Source organism: Vigna unguiculata, chromosome 3 (assembly GCF_037176805.1).
Source record: "Vigna unguiculata cultivar grain cowpea cultivar isolate G323 ecotype 2 chromosome 3, ASM3717680v1, whole genome shotgun sequence".
NCBI lineage: Eukaryota > Viridiplantae > Streptophyta > Magnoliopsida > Fabales > Fabaceae > Vigna > Vigna unguiculata.
Window position 1 is genome coordinate 67,298,237 of NC_140794.1, and position 18,086 is coordinate 67,316,322.

General features: G+C 32.0%; 1 protein-coding gene across 1 annotated transcript; it reads right to left on the reverse strand.

Moving 5' to 3' along the window:
- Window positions 1-1,616: 1,616 nt before the first annotated feature.
- LOC114177656 (aldehyde dehydrogenase 22A1-like) lies at window positions 1,617-12,375 on the reverse strand. The gene is made up of 14 exons (XM_028063094.2): window positions 11,885-12,375; window positions 11,767-11,810; window positions 11,531-11,635; window positions 10,187-10,314; window positions 9,812-9,934; window positions 9,387-9,540; window positions 8,815-8,918; window positions 8,649-8,727; window positions 8,413-8,508; window positions 8,165-8,302; window positions 7,304-7,519; window positions 6,952-7,143; window positions 2,221-2,364; window positions 1,617-2,083 (listed from the first exon to the last, which is right to left on the reverse strand). Exons 1-14 carry the CDS (start codon window positions 11,994-11,996, stop codon window positions 1,922-1,924), a joined length of 1,797 nt encoding a protein of 598 aa, XP_027918895.1. The 5' UTR covers window positions 11,997-12,375; the 3' UTR covers window positions 1,617-1,921.
- Window positions 12,376-18,086: the final 5,711 nt, after the last annotated feature.

The following is an 18,086-nucleotide window of genomic DNA, read 5'->3' on the forward strand; positions in this document are numbered from 1 at the left end:
GCATCAACAAATATGTCCAGACTAATCCTTAGATTTGATGGGCATTAGATCATCGGTAAAAACTAAAGGAGAATTTCTTTGATTTAAGAAGTATTGGCAGTTGATAGAGCATGAGATTTCAGTTGTTACAAATAAAACAACTCCATCAGACACCAATTCAAGGTCATGGAAGATCAACAACTGAAAGAGTTGTAGATAAAGGACTATATATCAAGCCATTGATCTTGAAATTTTTGATACTATCCTCAATGATGATTCGTCAAAGACATTTGAGATTTTATGAAGTAAAAATTTCAAGGTTCATTTCAGGTGAAAAAAGTACTCTTCAAATTCTTTCACGAAATTTTAAAAGTATGGAAAGTATGTCTAAAGTCGAAGTATTATTAGTTCAATTTTTTTTTCTTTGATTTCACTTAAATAATACGTTTTAATATTTATTGTCTATTTAAAAGAAAGATTTTATTATTAGTGTATTTCATTAAAATTTAAAAAAAAGGAAGTAAATTAACATTTGAAATATACTGAATATTTGTTTTATTTTCTTTTTATATTTATAATTTTAAAATGTATTTTTTAACTTTGTCAACCTTATTTTGCAAAATTAATAAATATTTTGATTATCATCAAATTTTATTTGTGTAATTGTATAATATTTTATTTTGTGCAATTTTTTTATTTTCATCTAGTTATTATTTGATATTTTGATTTGAAATTTATGTAATTATAAATTCTTTTTAAATATTTGATAACAAAGAAATGAGGATATTTTATTTTAATTTTAAATAATTAATAATATCATTTTTTTAATGTTTCTTTTTTTGTAAAAATGATTTTATTGATATTGAGAGGATAATAAAACGAGTATGATAAGTATGGATGTATCTCTTATTCTAACAAGAATGGAGATGAAAAAAAAAATTATACCTACTAAAAAGGAAGGAGGATAGATTTTTTTTGGGAAGTAGGATAGAACCGTGTAACCCGTCTTCCATACTACCATCCCTAGTACACTGGTGTGGTGCAGAAGTGGTGGAAGGTGCTTAAGTCTTTTCCTATTATTATGAAAGTACACTTAATAATTTTGAGGATGCAAGAAACAATAGTCCCACCTATTTGACTTAAGATTGGATTGTGTACCTTCAGGGTTGAGGCTAGGCTAATCTTCATCCCGTAGTTCATTCAATTGTCGAGCTCAAAACTAGAGAACTATCTAGACTAAAATCACACTACGGACAGTTTCTTCCTACACCATATAAATAAATTTTCTATTTTACCATTTTTGGTTTGTATGATTAGAAAGTTCAGATTATGTAATTTGAAAACATTTTGAATTGCGCAATAAGAAAGTCTTTTTTCAAGGAAAAAAATGGTTTTCATGTTACACCATCCAAAAGTTATTTTTTACTTTTGAATGTAATCAAAAAGTCAAAAAATGACTTCCGAATTATATAATCTAAAAAAGAACAAAATGTGAAAAAGAAAAAAAATAGATGCAAGGGTATGGAGGTGCACGAAAAAACTGCCCACACTCCGTTATCTCCTAGAGTTCAGATAACCCAGCTAAATATTCTGTTTAATCTCCATTAACATTTGAAAAGAAAGACAAAAAAACATGCTTAAATGGGCATATGATCAGGGGTAATTTTTAAACGACTGCAGAGAAATTTTTCTTTGATACAAAGAGAGAAAGATAAGTTTGATTTGGATGGCAGGAGCATTTAAAAATAATGTTAAACTAATAGCAAAGCTCCACAAAAAAGGAGGGAACAGAACAGGAAGCAGATGTGTAAAAATTGTAGTTAAGAGATAAATATGAGAAGCAAGAGCAACCATCCAATTATTCATTTCTTCTTTCACAGCAAATAGCATCATCAGGATTTCAGTATAATATCAGCCATGTGCACGTTACCCGAACAGACAATCAGTCATTTCTTCTTTTATTGCTGCTGCTGCCACCAGGGTTCTGCTCCGTAAGCATTTTTAAAACGTTTACCAATGCTCGCAAACGATCCCTTATGCCAAGACCATAAAGAGCTTCAACAAGTGACTCCTGAAATTCGAAGCCATTCTCTGCAAGCGGATACTGTGACAGACAAAAGGCCCATTAAAGTTTCTATTCACAGTGAAGTAACAAATACTACCTCATTTCCATATATATATGAAAATCTTAAGCATCTAAAGATACGAGAAGGAGATTAACAAAAAGTGTCCCTGACTGACCTGAATAGGCTTAGGTATCTTGGTTTTAATAAATGGCCACCATCTATCTTCAACAACTGCTTTAACAAGACAGCAAGCTCGCAAACCTTCTACTCCACCAAATCGTCCAAATCCACTGTGTTTCACACCCCCGAATGGAAGGGACTGCAAAATTACTTGTGAAAATTGAATGATAACCTAGGCTGAGTTAAACAGGTTTACCCACTTTCAATTTCTATTTTCCACCAGGAATTTTAATCATTTTTAATTTATTAATTTTATCAGTCTTCCTTTGCCTTTTTAATATCAAACATGTCATTGTGTTTATGCAGAGTGTTATGAAATTGTTTGTTAGTAGTTAGTTGGTTTAGGAGCCACACCTGGGAAGGAATTAGTTTTTCTGTTGTAAAAGTGTAGTTAGCAGTAATATGATAAGATAATTGTTATTGTTGGAATAATATGTAATTGTTCTCGTTCATACTCTTCCTTGTATCTTCCTTCTAGAATAATTTTGGGATTATTCTTGGTTAAATCCCTATGTTTCTGTAATTCTTTTGAGTTGCTATTCCTAGAATTACTACGTTTGCATAAATTGGTATCATCCACTTCGGTTCATTTGGGTTTGTAGATGGCAGAGGCTACTCGAAATGCTGCAGTTATTACAGACTTGGAAGAACGTATGAGTTCCAGGTTGGAATCAAGGATGGAGTAGGCAGGATCTATACAAAAAACTCTTGTAGAATCTCTTAAAGATCAAATTCAAGAACTGTTGAAGCCTCAAGTAGGTAGGGGGCGCTTAGGTGGGTAAGTTCGTGTGGGGTTTGTCCTCCTCAGGCCCGAATTGATGTGGTACGTGATTGTCATGTATTGATTTTCCTTGTCTTTTGGCAAGAATGTGAAAATGGATACAGTAACTCAAGCATTATTTCTTGATTGACAATATACTTGATTGACAATATACTTGAGCAAGTGTGCATCAAGTTAGTTATTTATTTTGGAAGGGAAAGCGTTGCACCGGCATACAGCAGTGGCTCGATTTGCACCCTATTTTCCAATGCTTTCATGTAAACAATATACAAAGGTGTTGATTGATAGATTTGGTGAGTTAGGGGATGACCCTATGGCGGAGTTGATGAGATTAAGGCAGTGATGTTCAGTATATGAATACCATGAAGACTTTGATGCTTTTGTTAGAAGAAAAAACTTGAGGAGGATACGTTGCGTTGCTTCTAGGGAAGTTTAAAGAAGGAAACAGAGATGATGGTCCGCATGTTCTCCCCAACTATGGTTAGCCGAGCATTCACTTTAGGTAGAATTTATGAAGCCACTATACCTGGAACAGGAGCCAACACAGCAGAAAGGAATTTATGAACCCACAGCTACACCTGTAAGTGGGTCGAGAATTGATTCAAGTATGGCTACTAGAGCCAAAATAGAAACTACCTTCTACCCTATATGAATGAAACCAGGATTATGTTAATTTTTGTGATGCACCCTATTCCTAGGAACATAGCTTATCTCACAAAAAGATCCAGGTGCACATTCTCAAGGTGGAAGATGAAGCAAACAAAGGGGGTAATTATGCAGCTATGAGTTTTGATGATTGTCAAGAGCAAGAGCAGTTGTTGACATTTGTTTAATGCGTTGGTGGCAAACTTTAGAACCATACGTGTTACTGGTTATTAAAACAAGAAACCATTACGTTCTCATAGATAGTTGATCAACACATACTTTTTAGATGTTGCTATGCCTCAGAGATTAGGGTGTAAGGTTAAGCAACAAACCCCAATTCAGGTGGTGGTAGCAGACGGGGTTGGTATGGTCAAAGGATTTACGTGGACTATACAACCAACAACATTCACATCTGACATGTTTTTTATTTCCTTGGGTTGTTGTGATTTGGTGTTGCTAGGAATAGAGTGGTTAGCGGCATTGGGGGACATCTCGTGGAACTTTGATAAGCTAGCAATGGCGTTCCAGATAGGAGGAAAATGGCATGTGTTACATTGTGCTATGACCAATGGTATCCACAGACCCCAATGAAATAGAAGCTATGGTCAATTGGCCCCTCCCTCGGATGGTGTAGTAGTTGCGTGGATTATTGGGTCTGACATGGTATTATAGGATACTTTTAAGGGGTATAGAGTAGTGGCCAAGCCCTTAACATATATATTAAAGAAAGACGACTTTATCCAGTTACCGAATGGTATATTTAGAAGATTGAAGAAATTATTCACTGATATGTCTGTGTTGGCTACCCTAGATTTTCAAAATAAAAAATGATTTTCTATTGAATATAGGAAGGGCCAGGAAAACATGGTGGTAGATGCACTCTCAAGAAGGTAGGGTGTTGAGTGCAATAACATTATCACCCATCAATTGCACAATGATTGGATGAACAAAATTCGTATATCCTGGAAGAAGGATGCTAACTTGCAAAAGTTGATTAAGGACATACATAGTGACTCAACTACACATAACCATTACCAATAGCAGCGTAATGAGTTAAGGAAAGGAAAGCTGGTAGTGGGAAGTGATTCTAAGTTAAGAAGTGACATAATGCAATGGTTACATGCTTCAGTTGGGGGTCGCGATTAGGGAATCAATTCTATGACTCAAAGAATCAAGGTGGTGGTAAATTGGAAGGGTTTAATTAAGGATGTCAGGTAATTTATTCAACACTATTCAAAATGTCAGCAATGCAAATATGATACAGTTGCTTCACCTAGGTTGCTTCAGCCCCTTTCGCTTCTTAAGTTGATTTGGTAACAGATGACCATGGACTTCATTAAAGGATTGCCCAATTTTCATGGCAAGCAAGTGATATATGTTGTGGATGATAGCTTAAGTCAAGCAACGCACTTCATGGCTTTATCACATCCTTATTTGGCTAGTGATGTTGCCCAAGCTCACATGGATAATGTGTTCAAACTCCATGAGTTTCCTAACTCCATCACCAATGATAGAAACTCCATTTTTATTAGCCAAATTTTGGCAAGAACTCATGACCTTACAGGGAGTCTATGTTCAACTTTCATCTAGTTACCATCCTCCAACTGACGGACAAACTAAGGTGGTTAATCCCGTGCCTCAAAACTTATTTAAGGTGTATGTGTGCCTATGTTCCACACTTGTGGTCAAGGTAGCTTCCTCTAACTGAGTGGTGGTATAATACCACTTGTCACTACCACCAAGGCCACTTTGTATGAGACCATATATAGGTAGTAGGGACCCGTTCATCTCCCTTACCTTCCGAGGGAATCTAATGTGGAATAATGGTGGATAGGAGTCTTACTAAGCAAGAAGAGATAAAACTCTAAAATTCCGTTTAAAAAGAGCCCAAAAAAGGATGAAACAGGTAGCTGACTCACATAGGAGTGATTGTAAATTTGAGATTGGTGATTATGTTTATGTTAAGCTACATCCGTGTAGGTAGTTTTCCATGGCATTCCAAAGCAATGCGGAACTCAGTTCTAAATATTTTGGGCCATTTAAAATGTTGGACTGCATTGGTTCAGTAGCTTGCAAGTTGGATCTTCCAGCTCAGAGCAGGGTTCATACGTTTTCCATGTTTCTCAGCTCAAGAAACATGTAGGAGACTTGGTGGCCACAACTAATTTACCATATCAACAGGAGGATGCATGTGCTGGAAAAGAACCTGAATCCGTCTTAGACAGAATGACTATTAGAAGAAAGGGGGTTCCTTGTGACCAAGGTTTTGATAAAATGGAAGCAACACCTATCAGAAGATGCCACATGGGAATACTACTATGATCTAAAGAAGAAGTTTTCAAACATCCATCCTTGAGGGCAACGATGCTATTAAGGGGAGGGAAGTGATAAAAAATTGTTTGTTAGTAGTTAGTTGGTTTAGTAGCCATGTGGGAAGGAGTTAGTTTGTAACAGTTGATTAGCAATTATATATTAAGATAACTGCTAATGTTTTGAATAATTTTTGTAATTTTTCTCATTCAAACTCTTCATTATATCTTCTTTCTTGAATAACATTCAGATTGGGATTATTATTGGTTAAATCCCCTACGTTTTTGTAATTCTTCGAGTTGGTATTCCTAGAATTACCTCGTTTGCATAAGAGAGAGAATACTAAATACAAATGTTATTTTTAAGTTTGAGAACCAGATTCATCTATATGAAAGTATAAGGACTTTGACCACATTTAACCAAAGGTATAGAAACTAAAAACACAACTTTCCCAAATAAAAATAACATATCCTTCTCTTAAACATGCATCTTTATGTGATTCGAAACTACACATGATGTCAAATACCTTATTTCCTACACAAGTAGGGCATAACGAAATGAATGTAACAGGAAATTAGCAAAAGCATATACATATTATTTTCACATAATATAAAGTGATAAGCACATTAACACGCCTGTGAAATTTCTCTACACCTTTGTATGTTGTTACCTTTTGAACTAAAATCCAGTAGTAGGTTGTTCAGCCCAATTGTATGACTCAACTGTTTCAAACCTTGCTTATGCAGCTGCTTTTTTCATCTTCCTAGCAAACACATGCATAGTAAACTCTCTATCTCTCTCTCTCTCTCTCTCTCAACCTAATTAAGTAGCTTAATAATATTTGCCGGAGCATCTCTAATATAATTCTCATCCCCAGAGAAATTTTGCAGTCAGCCTACTTGTTGCACGATCAGGAGATCAACACACATACTAAACCAAAAGTTAAAATGCAAGATAGACAAGATAAATCATATCATTACACAAATTTACCTGGCACATGTATGTTGATGCAAAATCATTAACTGCAGCTACCCCAGCATGTATCTGTGAAGCTATCTCTCTCGCACGACTCTGATTGCCTGAGAAAACAGCACAGCCCAGCCCATACTTTGAGTCATTTGCAAGTTTGACAACCTCCTCATCAGAGCTGAATTTCATTATTGGCATGATTGGGCCAAATGCCTAGTTAAGCAATGAATTTATTAGAAGAATTTGGTAAGCAGTTGCTGAAGGATACAACATAGAAGATAAGTTCTTGAATGTAAAAGCACAAATGAGATGCATGCCTATCACAGGATGTGTACCTAAATTTAATAAAATCTCAATTGGCATGTTTTGTTACCTCTTCTTGCATCAATCTCATTGAGTGGTTCACATTCACAATGATAGTAGGGGGGAAATATTGATCAACTGCGTCTTCACCTATATTTCCAAGACTCCCACGGGCAACAATCTCAGCTCCTTTGTCTAAAGCATCATTTAATAGGCCATCAAGCTTTTCAGAATGCTCATGCATGCATAAAGCTCCCATATCATACTTTCCAACAAGTGGTGGGCCCTGTAAGAAATCAATAGCCAACAAGTTAAATAAAAATATTGACTTCTTTATACTCTAGTTCTACAACAGAAGTCTACTCCTCAATAATCAATTAACACCAAGCTCCTCTCAAACAGTATATAATCATGAAATCCTGATTTCAGTACTTTCTGTTTCAAGGGAAAACATCGTCTCAGAAGAGAGTTGGAGCATGCTAGTGATGTTATGCAAATGTAATTTGTTCATCACTACATTCTATTTCTTTGCTATACATCAATGATCACATATACAATTTATTTTGAAGAGCTCCAAATCCACAAGAACACACACACAATGCTAACATTTTTTTCAAAGGTTTATGCATCAAATGGCTGCTTGGGGTTGCACTGGTAAAGAAGAGGAGAAACGAGAAAAACAAAAAACATGCATAGGTTCAACAAAAAATAGATGACAAATGCAATGTATTCTGAGTCAAATAGATGACTTTTTCTTCTCATAGTTTTCGACAATGAATGAGAACAAAAACAACAGATGTATAAACACTACGATAGATTTCTGAAAGGAACAATCTTGTGGCAATGAAGTGCAAATATAAATGATTTTATGCATCAGAAACCCATTGTGAAAGTTACAGAGAGTAAAGGTTTATTTTATTAAAACACTTACAGCTGTAACAGACTTCACAATTTTGGTGACTTTACTGACAAAAGAAGAATAAATTTCCCTGTGGACATAAAATCGCTCTGCCCCAGCACAGTTCTGTCCACTTGACTGAAGAACAGCCCTGACAGCAATTTGTGCGACCTATATTCAGCAGATCAAAGCCTGTTAAAACTAAGGTACTCATGAAGCTCTTATGATTAATAATTACATCCAAGCTTTGGGGAATCCGAACAGGTAGAAAGGATTCATACATGATCTAGATCTACATCTTCACAGACAATAAATGCATCTTTCCCACCAAGCTCCAGTGTCACTGGTATAAGTGTGTCGGCAGCATTGCTCATTATCTGCATAGAAAGAAAGTGTATTTGCATACCAAGTCATGGGAAATAGGACGTCATCATAAAAATGAATGGAATGATTGGAAATAATGAACTATGACCCAATTCTAGGCAAGAAAACATTCAACTAGCCAGAAGAATCGTACCATCTTACCAACACCAGGCGATCCAACAAATATGACTTTATCAACAGAAGATACTAATGCTTCTCCTGTTTCGGCAAACCTGGAAGAAGGTCCAATCAGTGCCATAGATGATAAAAACAACCAAAGAACAAGAAGGAAAACTAAATGGTAAGACAAATGGCCATACCCTGTTATCACCTCAACAAGGTCCTCTGGAGCTCCTATGGCAGCTAGGGCTGATTGGATGATCCGGAAGTAAAAGCATCCAGACCAACTTGCATGTTCTGATATCTAACATTAAGTATATAATTTTCAGTCAAATTGAAAAACATAAAAGCAATTTATACAGTTAAATACCAATTCTCCTGAAAGCTCAAGAGAGTAGTACGTGGAAGCTCAAAAGTGGTTTCATGTCTCCGACTCTAGAATGATCCTTGTGCAATAGCCTTTTTGGGCTTAATGCATAGATAGTGCACAGGCCCATTTTAACTTGAGCTGAAATTCAGCTTAATTGTATTAGCAGAAACCATATCAATCTTCTAAATGGTTATTAGATGCAAGTTCATCATAAGTTTTATATCTCTTAAAGCAAGAGCGAGTATTGCACCATGCACGATATTTTCATTTTTTAATATATTTTTAGCGAGGAATATAACCTAATTGCCATTAAGTACAAATGTAAGCAATGTATAAAACAACATGATATACACACAGCATGAAGAATAATTTTGGATAGGTAGACAACAATATACTTTATACCTTGATCACAATGCCATTTCCAGAAAAAATTGCCGCCAGCATAGGATTAAAAATATTGTGGAAAGGATAATTCCATGAAACAATTGCTCCAATAACTCCGAGAGGATGAAATTCTACTTTAGCTCTTTTATGGAGCATTGATCTCCCGGAAGATCTGCAAAGGTGTTTTATTTATCAAACGCTAGAGAAAAAAGAAAGTGATAGTAGAAGTCACTTTAGATAATTTGATATTTTATAATAGAGATTTAAATGAATGTATAAGGAAGAGATTATAACTATTTTTTTATAAAACAATGGATGTCAAGTTATAAGGCTTGATTTGGTGTACCAAAGGCACAGGAAGAACTGAAAATATAATGAGACAGATAATACATGATGATAAGTTCAAGGAAAGAAATTGATTAACTACTGGCAAAAGAAGGTACCGATATTCAGGCTTTAACCACTGCTCGCCTTCTGACAGTAGCCAATTGATCTTCTCACATGTTGTCATTATTTCTCCTAAAGAGGCATCGACCATTGTCTTTCCGGTATCTCGAGAAGATATTCTACCGGAAGAACATAAACTAGAGTATGTTAGCACTTTCTCATGCAATAACCACTATGTTCATCTACTTCAGACAAAATGAATTAAGAATAGGATAATTAAAAACAGTGGATGGCTACAAAAGATTCATACATTTCCTAAAACATCACAAAAGTGATACAATAAGTTTAAGTTTATACCACAAATGCTTTCAAGCAGTGTAAACAGAATGATAAAACTTCCCTCACAACCATGCAAAAATAAGTGCTCTTACTCGCATATAAGTGCTTGATGTTTAATTATATACTTCAAAAGTATACGCAAAAATAAACGCCTTTGCTTGAAGCTGGACTTTGCCCACATTTTCTGTGCCTTCCTTACTTTTGCCACTCGATCCTTGACCTATCCATAAATGGAAAAGCAGTTATAGTTAATCTGGAAATGTTTTGCTTGTAAGAAAATTACTCAAAAACTAGGGACCAGTATTTTAAGGTGCATGCTCTGTAATAATTGGTATTCACATCAACATTGTCATCTTGGTACCTCTGGATGCCTTGTCATTAATGTTTCCACATGTATAATAACCAATAAGAATGCTAATGGTAAATCATTTTTTATAAATAAGTGCAAACATTCATAAAGAAGAAAAAAATAGATGGAAACAAAAATATGGTCAACATCAGAAAAATTTGTGACAAAAAAAATATAAAAGGAGTAACATAAAACTTGTTCCTCAACTGGACAACAAAATGAATAGTCAGTAATCACATTAAAACTGACCAACGATGTGCCAATGCCAATCATTAACAATTTGGCTTCCCACTCAAATGGTGCTATTCTGGTAAATATTATTGTAGAGTAGAAAATTCTATTTGGACCGTGCTGTCTATATTGCACATGCACACAAGCGCTGCTCTAGTCTAGTACAAAATTTTATCCACAAGGCAGAATATATGACCTGTCAGATTTTCTTCAGCACAACCAGCATAATTCTTGCATGGAAATGATGTCCTAGTGGATTTCTAGAATGCTTGAAACCAGTTTGCACCAATGTAAATGGAAGATTGCTTGAATTGAAAACTAGATGTGCTTCCTAGTCTAAGATGAGATACGATGTGTATATCCAGTATCGCAACGCAACACATATCTAGATATATATAATATTCATAATACATAATAAATATATAATTGTCATTACACAAGTTCAAATTAGGAATAGGAACATACTTCGAGGACAATACTAAACCAAAATAAACGGGTTGTAATCATTGTCATCATTAATTACTTTGTATTGTCTACATATAAGAACAGTATCAATCTTATTCCTTTCTCGAAATCATTCCTAACGAGGACAAATTTCAAATTTTGGTTCATCAAGTGCCGATGATTTCTATTACTGCACATGCTTCAATATCTCATGTACAAGTAAAGTGGATTTTAATAACTTTTGTTAAAAGGCTTGTATGCTTCACATGTATGCATTGGTAAAGTATCCAAGAGTATCAATATAGAGTACATTTTGGATACGAATACTTTTAGCAAACTAAGTTATTGGTGCTTCACAGTTCCTTTTTAAACCATTATTATGAGCTTCGGTAACAGACAAATACTCACTGACCTCATCATGCGTCAATGCAGGAACGTATCCCAAATATTTCATAGTTGCTGGCTCATAGCACTGAACTATTTTTCCTGATTGCTGCGACGTTCCCCTCGGAGGTACCTGGATTTGAAACAACGACAAATCCCAGCGATTGTGAAAAATAAACGCAATACTTTTCCATGCAACAATTAGCAAGATTCTTTCCATCATATACAATTTGTACCAAAGCAGAGAGAAAGAGATGGACTCACATATATGAAACTATTCTCCTGCTGCTGGCTTCCATCGTCCAGCACTGTCATTATCACAATTTCAGCATCACAACATCGTAGGTATTAATAGATTGATAGATAGATAGAGATAGAGTACCATCGGAAGTGTCAACGTCGATGGAAGGAACCTTAGGAGGAATGAGCATGAGAAGGAACCTACAGATACCGTAAGCAAACGCTAAAACGAGCAATGGCCACCAAAACGCCATTGAAAATTCGGAGATTCAATACGAAATGAAAATTCGCAGATTCGATCGGAACAAAACCAGCAACACCTAGGGCTTGGAGTTCGATCGATGCTCTCTAGCTTGAAGGCTGTGCAGAGTGTTTTTACAGAACAACACTCTCACTCACTCACTCAGTGTAAGTGTAAGCGTTGTGAAGGTTGTGAAGATGGTGATGATGATGATGGCATTGGTGTTAACAATAACTATCTTTATGAGCGAAAGGAAGCGGAAAATTCAGTCGATGGCACGAGATGAGGGTAAAGGAAACCAGATTCCATTCGTAGCGTGATGCGTCTTGTCGTTTTTAATGTACTTTACTTCTCTCCTGGGTCTCCTTTTTGATCTCTATCTGCATTCTTTATCATTTTCTTTACTTGTGAAAGGAAGGAGTGATTAAAATAAATTCACAAAAAAAATAGAAAAATAAAATAAATAGTAGGTATCTTGGAGTACTTTTAGTAAGACTGGGCTAAGAAGAGACCAAACTCACAATTTTCGTGTCTCTCTCTCTCAGGACCCGCGTGCGTGGCTGTGTTGATGAGTCAAGCCTGAACTTATCATATTGTTGAGTGTATTTTTCTCTTAAATTACTATTATTGTTATTAAATATTTTGATATTTTTTAAATTTTACAAAAAATTATAATTTATTTATTTTTAAAATTTTAATATATTTTAATACCTAAATTATAAAAAAAATAGATATACTTTTTTTAAGTTAATAACGTTATATTTTTTGAAACTTATCTCATTCTAACATCACAAATCGTATAAATAACCTGTTTGTTCCAAATACCATTTGTATAATTATATTTATTTATTTTCAAAATTTAAAAATCAAACTTTTATTTGATTAAAAAAATATTTATTTGTTTTTTATTATTATTATTATAAATGTATTTGACCTGAACAACTCTTTAATAATACTAAATAAAATATAAATACGTAAAAGAAAGCTCTAATATTAATTAAAGTATAACACCGATTATACCATATATTTTTTTGTAAAAAAAATATTAATAATTTGTTTCGTTTTATTATCATTATTTTTAATGGTTTTCATTGTTTTTTAAAGATCTTTCTATTTTTATATTTTATAAAAAAAATTAGTCAATTAAGTTATTCTTATCATATTAGAAAAAACATTAAATGTGACACTAACATTATTTTATTGTCTTATCATGCCACAATAAAATTAAAAGAGGTGAAAAATATTTTGATTATGAAGTAAATTTACCCTAAGGAAGGAGAGAGATTATATAAGTAACGTCATTAAAGATAGTCAAAATTGAAATTTAATTTGTAAGTTCTTAATATTCTACGATTTATATAATATTTATGAATATTATGATGGTATAATCGTAATATAGTAAGATTGTTATGACCATCGAACAACATCGTAAAATTGTGTAAATAATTTTTTTTTTGTTCGAATTTTCTGTTGCACTACCTATTCACACGTTCTTTAGTGAATAATTAAAATTTACATAATTCGGTCACACAATTACCTTTCACCTAATTAAATTAAATATTAATACAATAAATATTCATTTCTCAATAAAAAATTAATACAATTAAAATCCCAACACACCACACCACTTTTCAATTAAAATTTAATACAACTATAATTACCCAATTTTACTCCTACAATCTTGTATAATAACTCATAACAAATTGTTTCTTTTGTTTTATTTTTCCTCTATTATTTTATTTGAATTCTTTTTGTATTTTCATATTTTATTACATTAATTATTTTCTATGTAAAATTTAAAAATATAAAATTGGATTAATTTCTATTCCTTATAAAATTATATATATATATATATATATATATATATATATATATATATATATATATATATCACAAAATGTTGAGTAGGTTTTTAGTCTCTTAATTTTTATGTGAAATTAGAATTTGTCCTTGAAATTTTGATACATTTTTGTTCCTATACTTTATAAATGAATGATATAGTCCTTTTAGCCAATCCATTAATTTTTCTTTACATGTCAAACGACGTTTTATGTTAGTATTTGAGTTATATACACAGTTTGACATATTCTCGCTTTAATATATGTTAGAAGATGTGTTGGACACGTCAAAATACTGTAATGTAATTGGACTAAAAATATTATATTCATTCACTTTTAAAGTTTAGGACCAAAATGTATCAAATTTCAGACAAGAAGAACTTTTAATTTCACATCAAAGTTTAAGGAGTAAAAACATATTTAACTTATTATAAAAAGTTAAATTGACTGTCTGTGTTACAATCTCACGATTTATGATTATATGAACCTACCTTTACGATCTTACTTATAATTTTGATTTTAACTATCTTGTAATGAAAGGACTTAAGGAGAAAAATTACAGTCTATATATTATTTTTTGTTTATATTTGGCATTAAATTGAAAGATGTGAATAAATTAAATTATTTTAAATTATAAGAATTGTTTTTTTAATCATTATTAATAGACATTTAAATTTTTAGTATATTTGTAATATCATAAGTTATAATTTTGTTTTTTTATGCAATTTAACTTAGTTTAGAATTAATTTAGTTTGGATTAAATGTTTTTTTCTAGATAGGAGTGTTTATTAGACATGTTTCTTTTGATCTTAGATAGTAATTGTGAGTTATTCCTCTCGAGTCTCGAGTTGTGTTCTTGAAATTAAAATGAATAGTGATATTGAAGATGAAATGAATTTAGGGTTGTGATAGAGAAAATTTTGTACAATTAACCCTATTTGGAAAAAAAGTATTTATAAATCTAATATATTGTGTTAAATAACTACAAAAATTAAAGCAATTAGAATTGAATTTAATCTATATAAGAGATTGACATAACTTTCAACTCAAAATCTTAAAGTAATAAATATATAAGTTTTATATTTTATGTTACTCAACTTTCTCATTTTTAACTAATGTAGAGTTAAACTTACACTTAAATTTTTAACTATTAGGATTTAAGGTTGTAGTCTTTGAAATTGAAATAAAAAATGATATCGAAGGTGGAATGGAGTTAAGGTTGAAATGAGTACATTTTTCCTCATCTATCACTCTTTGAACAAGTTTTTGAAAAGTGTTTACATAGGTAGTGTACTTTGATGAATAAAAGGATAATATATTTTTCAATTTATTATACCAAGCTAAAATTTGATCATTGGGAGTTAAATTCTAGCCTCAATTTTTCCCAATCAAGAAATTTCAATTTTCAAGAAATCAAATTTTTGTTATGTTTTTTTTAAGTACGTGCAAACCTCCATTAGTTTGACAAATGTGTAGATGGAATTGATAAGGGTCACATTTTTTTCTCAATTGGTCGGATAGTCCTCACTTTGATAGATATGTGTCAATTTGGTCTATACTTTTATTTTTGTTTTAATTTGATTCTCAACTTTGTTTAAGTGTATCAATTAGGTCCTTACCGTTATTTTTTCAGAAACGACAATAACAGTCATTTGATGTGTCAACAATAATGGATACCTGTCAAAACTTGTAATTGTACAATGACAATAGGATTGTTTACGTGTGAATTTATTTCTTTTTAATGGAGAAGCTTCAAGTTCATTCTTATCATTATTTTTTTCATTGTTGTCTCGTCCATTATTCTCTTCTCCTTCTTAGAGGAAGTTTGTTGGTGAATAGGTGTTGGTTGAAGTGTTGTCTTCTCCTTCGTAGAGCAATGTCTCGGAGTTGCAGCCACTCTTGTTCATCTTGATTGTGGAGAACACAAAATCACAACATTTCCTCTTCTAGTCGTTGGTTTGGTGGCTTCAGTGGAACTCCAATTTTGCCATTGAGATTGCAGTGTTAAGAATGGTTAGAATTGTTAAAAAGGGTGAAAAACAATTTTGAGATTGTCCTGACTACAAGATTTGAGATTGTCCTGACTACAAGATTTGATCTATACTTTTAATTTGGAGTCTACTTATATGTTTTTCCGGTTAACAATGAGTGTTTGTTGTTAAATTGATCTTGGTTTTTGTTTGATTTTTTGAACAGAGGAGTGGTAGTGGGTCTTTTTGGTGTGTTGAACTCTATTTTTATAATACTTTTTACTTTCCCTTTTTGTATTACTTAATGAAAAACTTTAATGAAAAGCTACTTCAGAATTAATAAAAATGATGTAGTTGGTGGTAAGGAAAGATGATCACAAGCGTTGCGTCAAAGGAATCTTAGACACACACAAAAGACAAAAAAAATTGACAGATTCCAACGACTGAATGAAAGGAAAATTATAAGGTCGAAAATTTTAAATACAGAAACACATTACACATCATTGTTAATTATTTCGGATGTGAAATAATTATTATGAAAGAGAGAAATGTTATCTTAAATTATTAAAGATTTAAATAACTTTTTCGTACTCATTTTTATAGTGTTTGCTGTGGATGATCCTCATCTTGACAGAATGTTTAAAATGATCATCATTTTTATCAAATGTTTAAAATGGTCATCATTCCCACAATTCGTGTTTTATTTGGTCTTTTTTTGTGATGCCGTTTAAATATGTAACTGAGCACTGTACAATACATGTAACACACCCTAATGCAACGTAATACAAACAGGTGCTACCTGTACAGTACTTCGTTACTGATTTAAACGGCGTCACAAAAAAGAACCAAATAAAACATGAATTGTGAAAATGAGAATCAATTTTAAACATGATAAAAATAATGACCATTTTAAGTATCCTGTCAAAAAGAAAACAATCCGCAACAAATATTATAAAAATGAGAAAAAAAAAGATATTTAAGTCATTATTAAACAAGCGTTTTAGATGGTAAGATATTTCGGAAAACCTCTTCCCGAATATGTATTATTATATATTACTGATCTGATAATGTTGATAGCATACAAAAATAAATGTACATGTACGTGTAATGTTAGTTTAGGAACTGTGAAAATATTAAAAGAATAAATTTGATTGAATGTGTTTTAAAAGATTTAAGAAGAAAATCCCCAATATTTTAAGGGTGCTGTCAGTTTTTGGAGTCTCAAACCCAGGATTTTTTTGTTTCACAGGATTGTATTGGTGCAATTATTTAATACTCTTTAGAAGAAAAAAGAAACAAGAAAATTGTAAAAAAAAATCCAACTAAGTTCAGTTCATATTTATATTAAATTCATTCCAGATCACTCCATATATATTTTAATGGAATGGATTTAGTATCCAATTTTTTTAGGATTTAATTAATATAGATTCCAATTAGAATGCAATAAACAAGATTGGTTGAGAATCCTCATATGGATTTTCACACATTGTCTAATTGATGTTTCGCCGTGGTTTCCAATTTCTTTTAACCATTTTTTCTCTGTAACTTCTTTTTATTAAATATGATGTATGGTTTATATGATTCAATATACTTAGGTGGATTTAAATGTATAATAGAAACATATTTAAAATCCAAATAAAATAAAATTTGTATTTTAATTGAAGGCTTTTATATAGAAGTCATATTTAAGTATTTGACTCAGCGTTTTAATTAAAAAAAAGTTTTTTGTGTAAATAATTTTTTTCTTTATTTTGTAAAAGTTATTAAAGTAGTATTTACACAAATTACTTTCATTTTGTTAAATTTGAATTTCTTTTATTTTTTAAAATGATTATATAATTTAACTAATTAAACAATTTATTTTTAAGTTAATATTTTAAGTGGTGTAACTAAATTAAATAAAATTACAATATTAAAAATATTATTTAAAAAAATATTTTAATAGTAATTAATTGTACAACTCAATTTTTCACCACAAAACCATAGTTTTCTGAATTAACAAATATTCCACTTCACATCATTATTTAAAATAAATAGTTGAATCTGGTTTAACATAAATATATTTTTTAGTTCAAGTTAATTTAGTTTTTTTTTCTCTGTAGAACTGAGTGGTCACTTGTGGTGTTATACATTATTTGTTAGTTGTTAAAGTTGTACAAGTATGATCATAAATAAGAAATTATTATAAGAAAGAAGAATTAGGATGATAATGCAGATTGAGTCGTCTCACATTTAACTTGTAAAAAAGGATTCACACTGCCAATCAACCCGCATAAACAAAAGTATTAATTTATT

What these genes read in the sequence shown, in the direction of transcription:
- LOC114177656 (XM_028063094.2), bottom strand. Translation starts at nt 11,996, where the DNA reads ATGGCGTTTTGGTGGCCATTGCTCGTTTTAGCGTTTGCTTACGGTATC. An exon ending in GAAATGGCATTGTGATCAAG is followed by an intron (nt 8,919 to 9,386) that starts GTATAAAGTATA and finishes ACTTAATGTTAG; the next exon opens with ATATCAGAACATGCAAGTTG. An exon ending in CTTGTTGAGGTGATAACAGG is followed by an intron (nt 8,728 to 8,814) that starts GTATGGCCATTT and finishes ACCTTCTTCCAG; the next exon opens with GTTTGCCGAAACAGGAGAAG.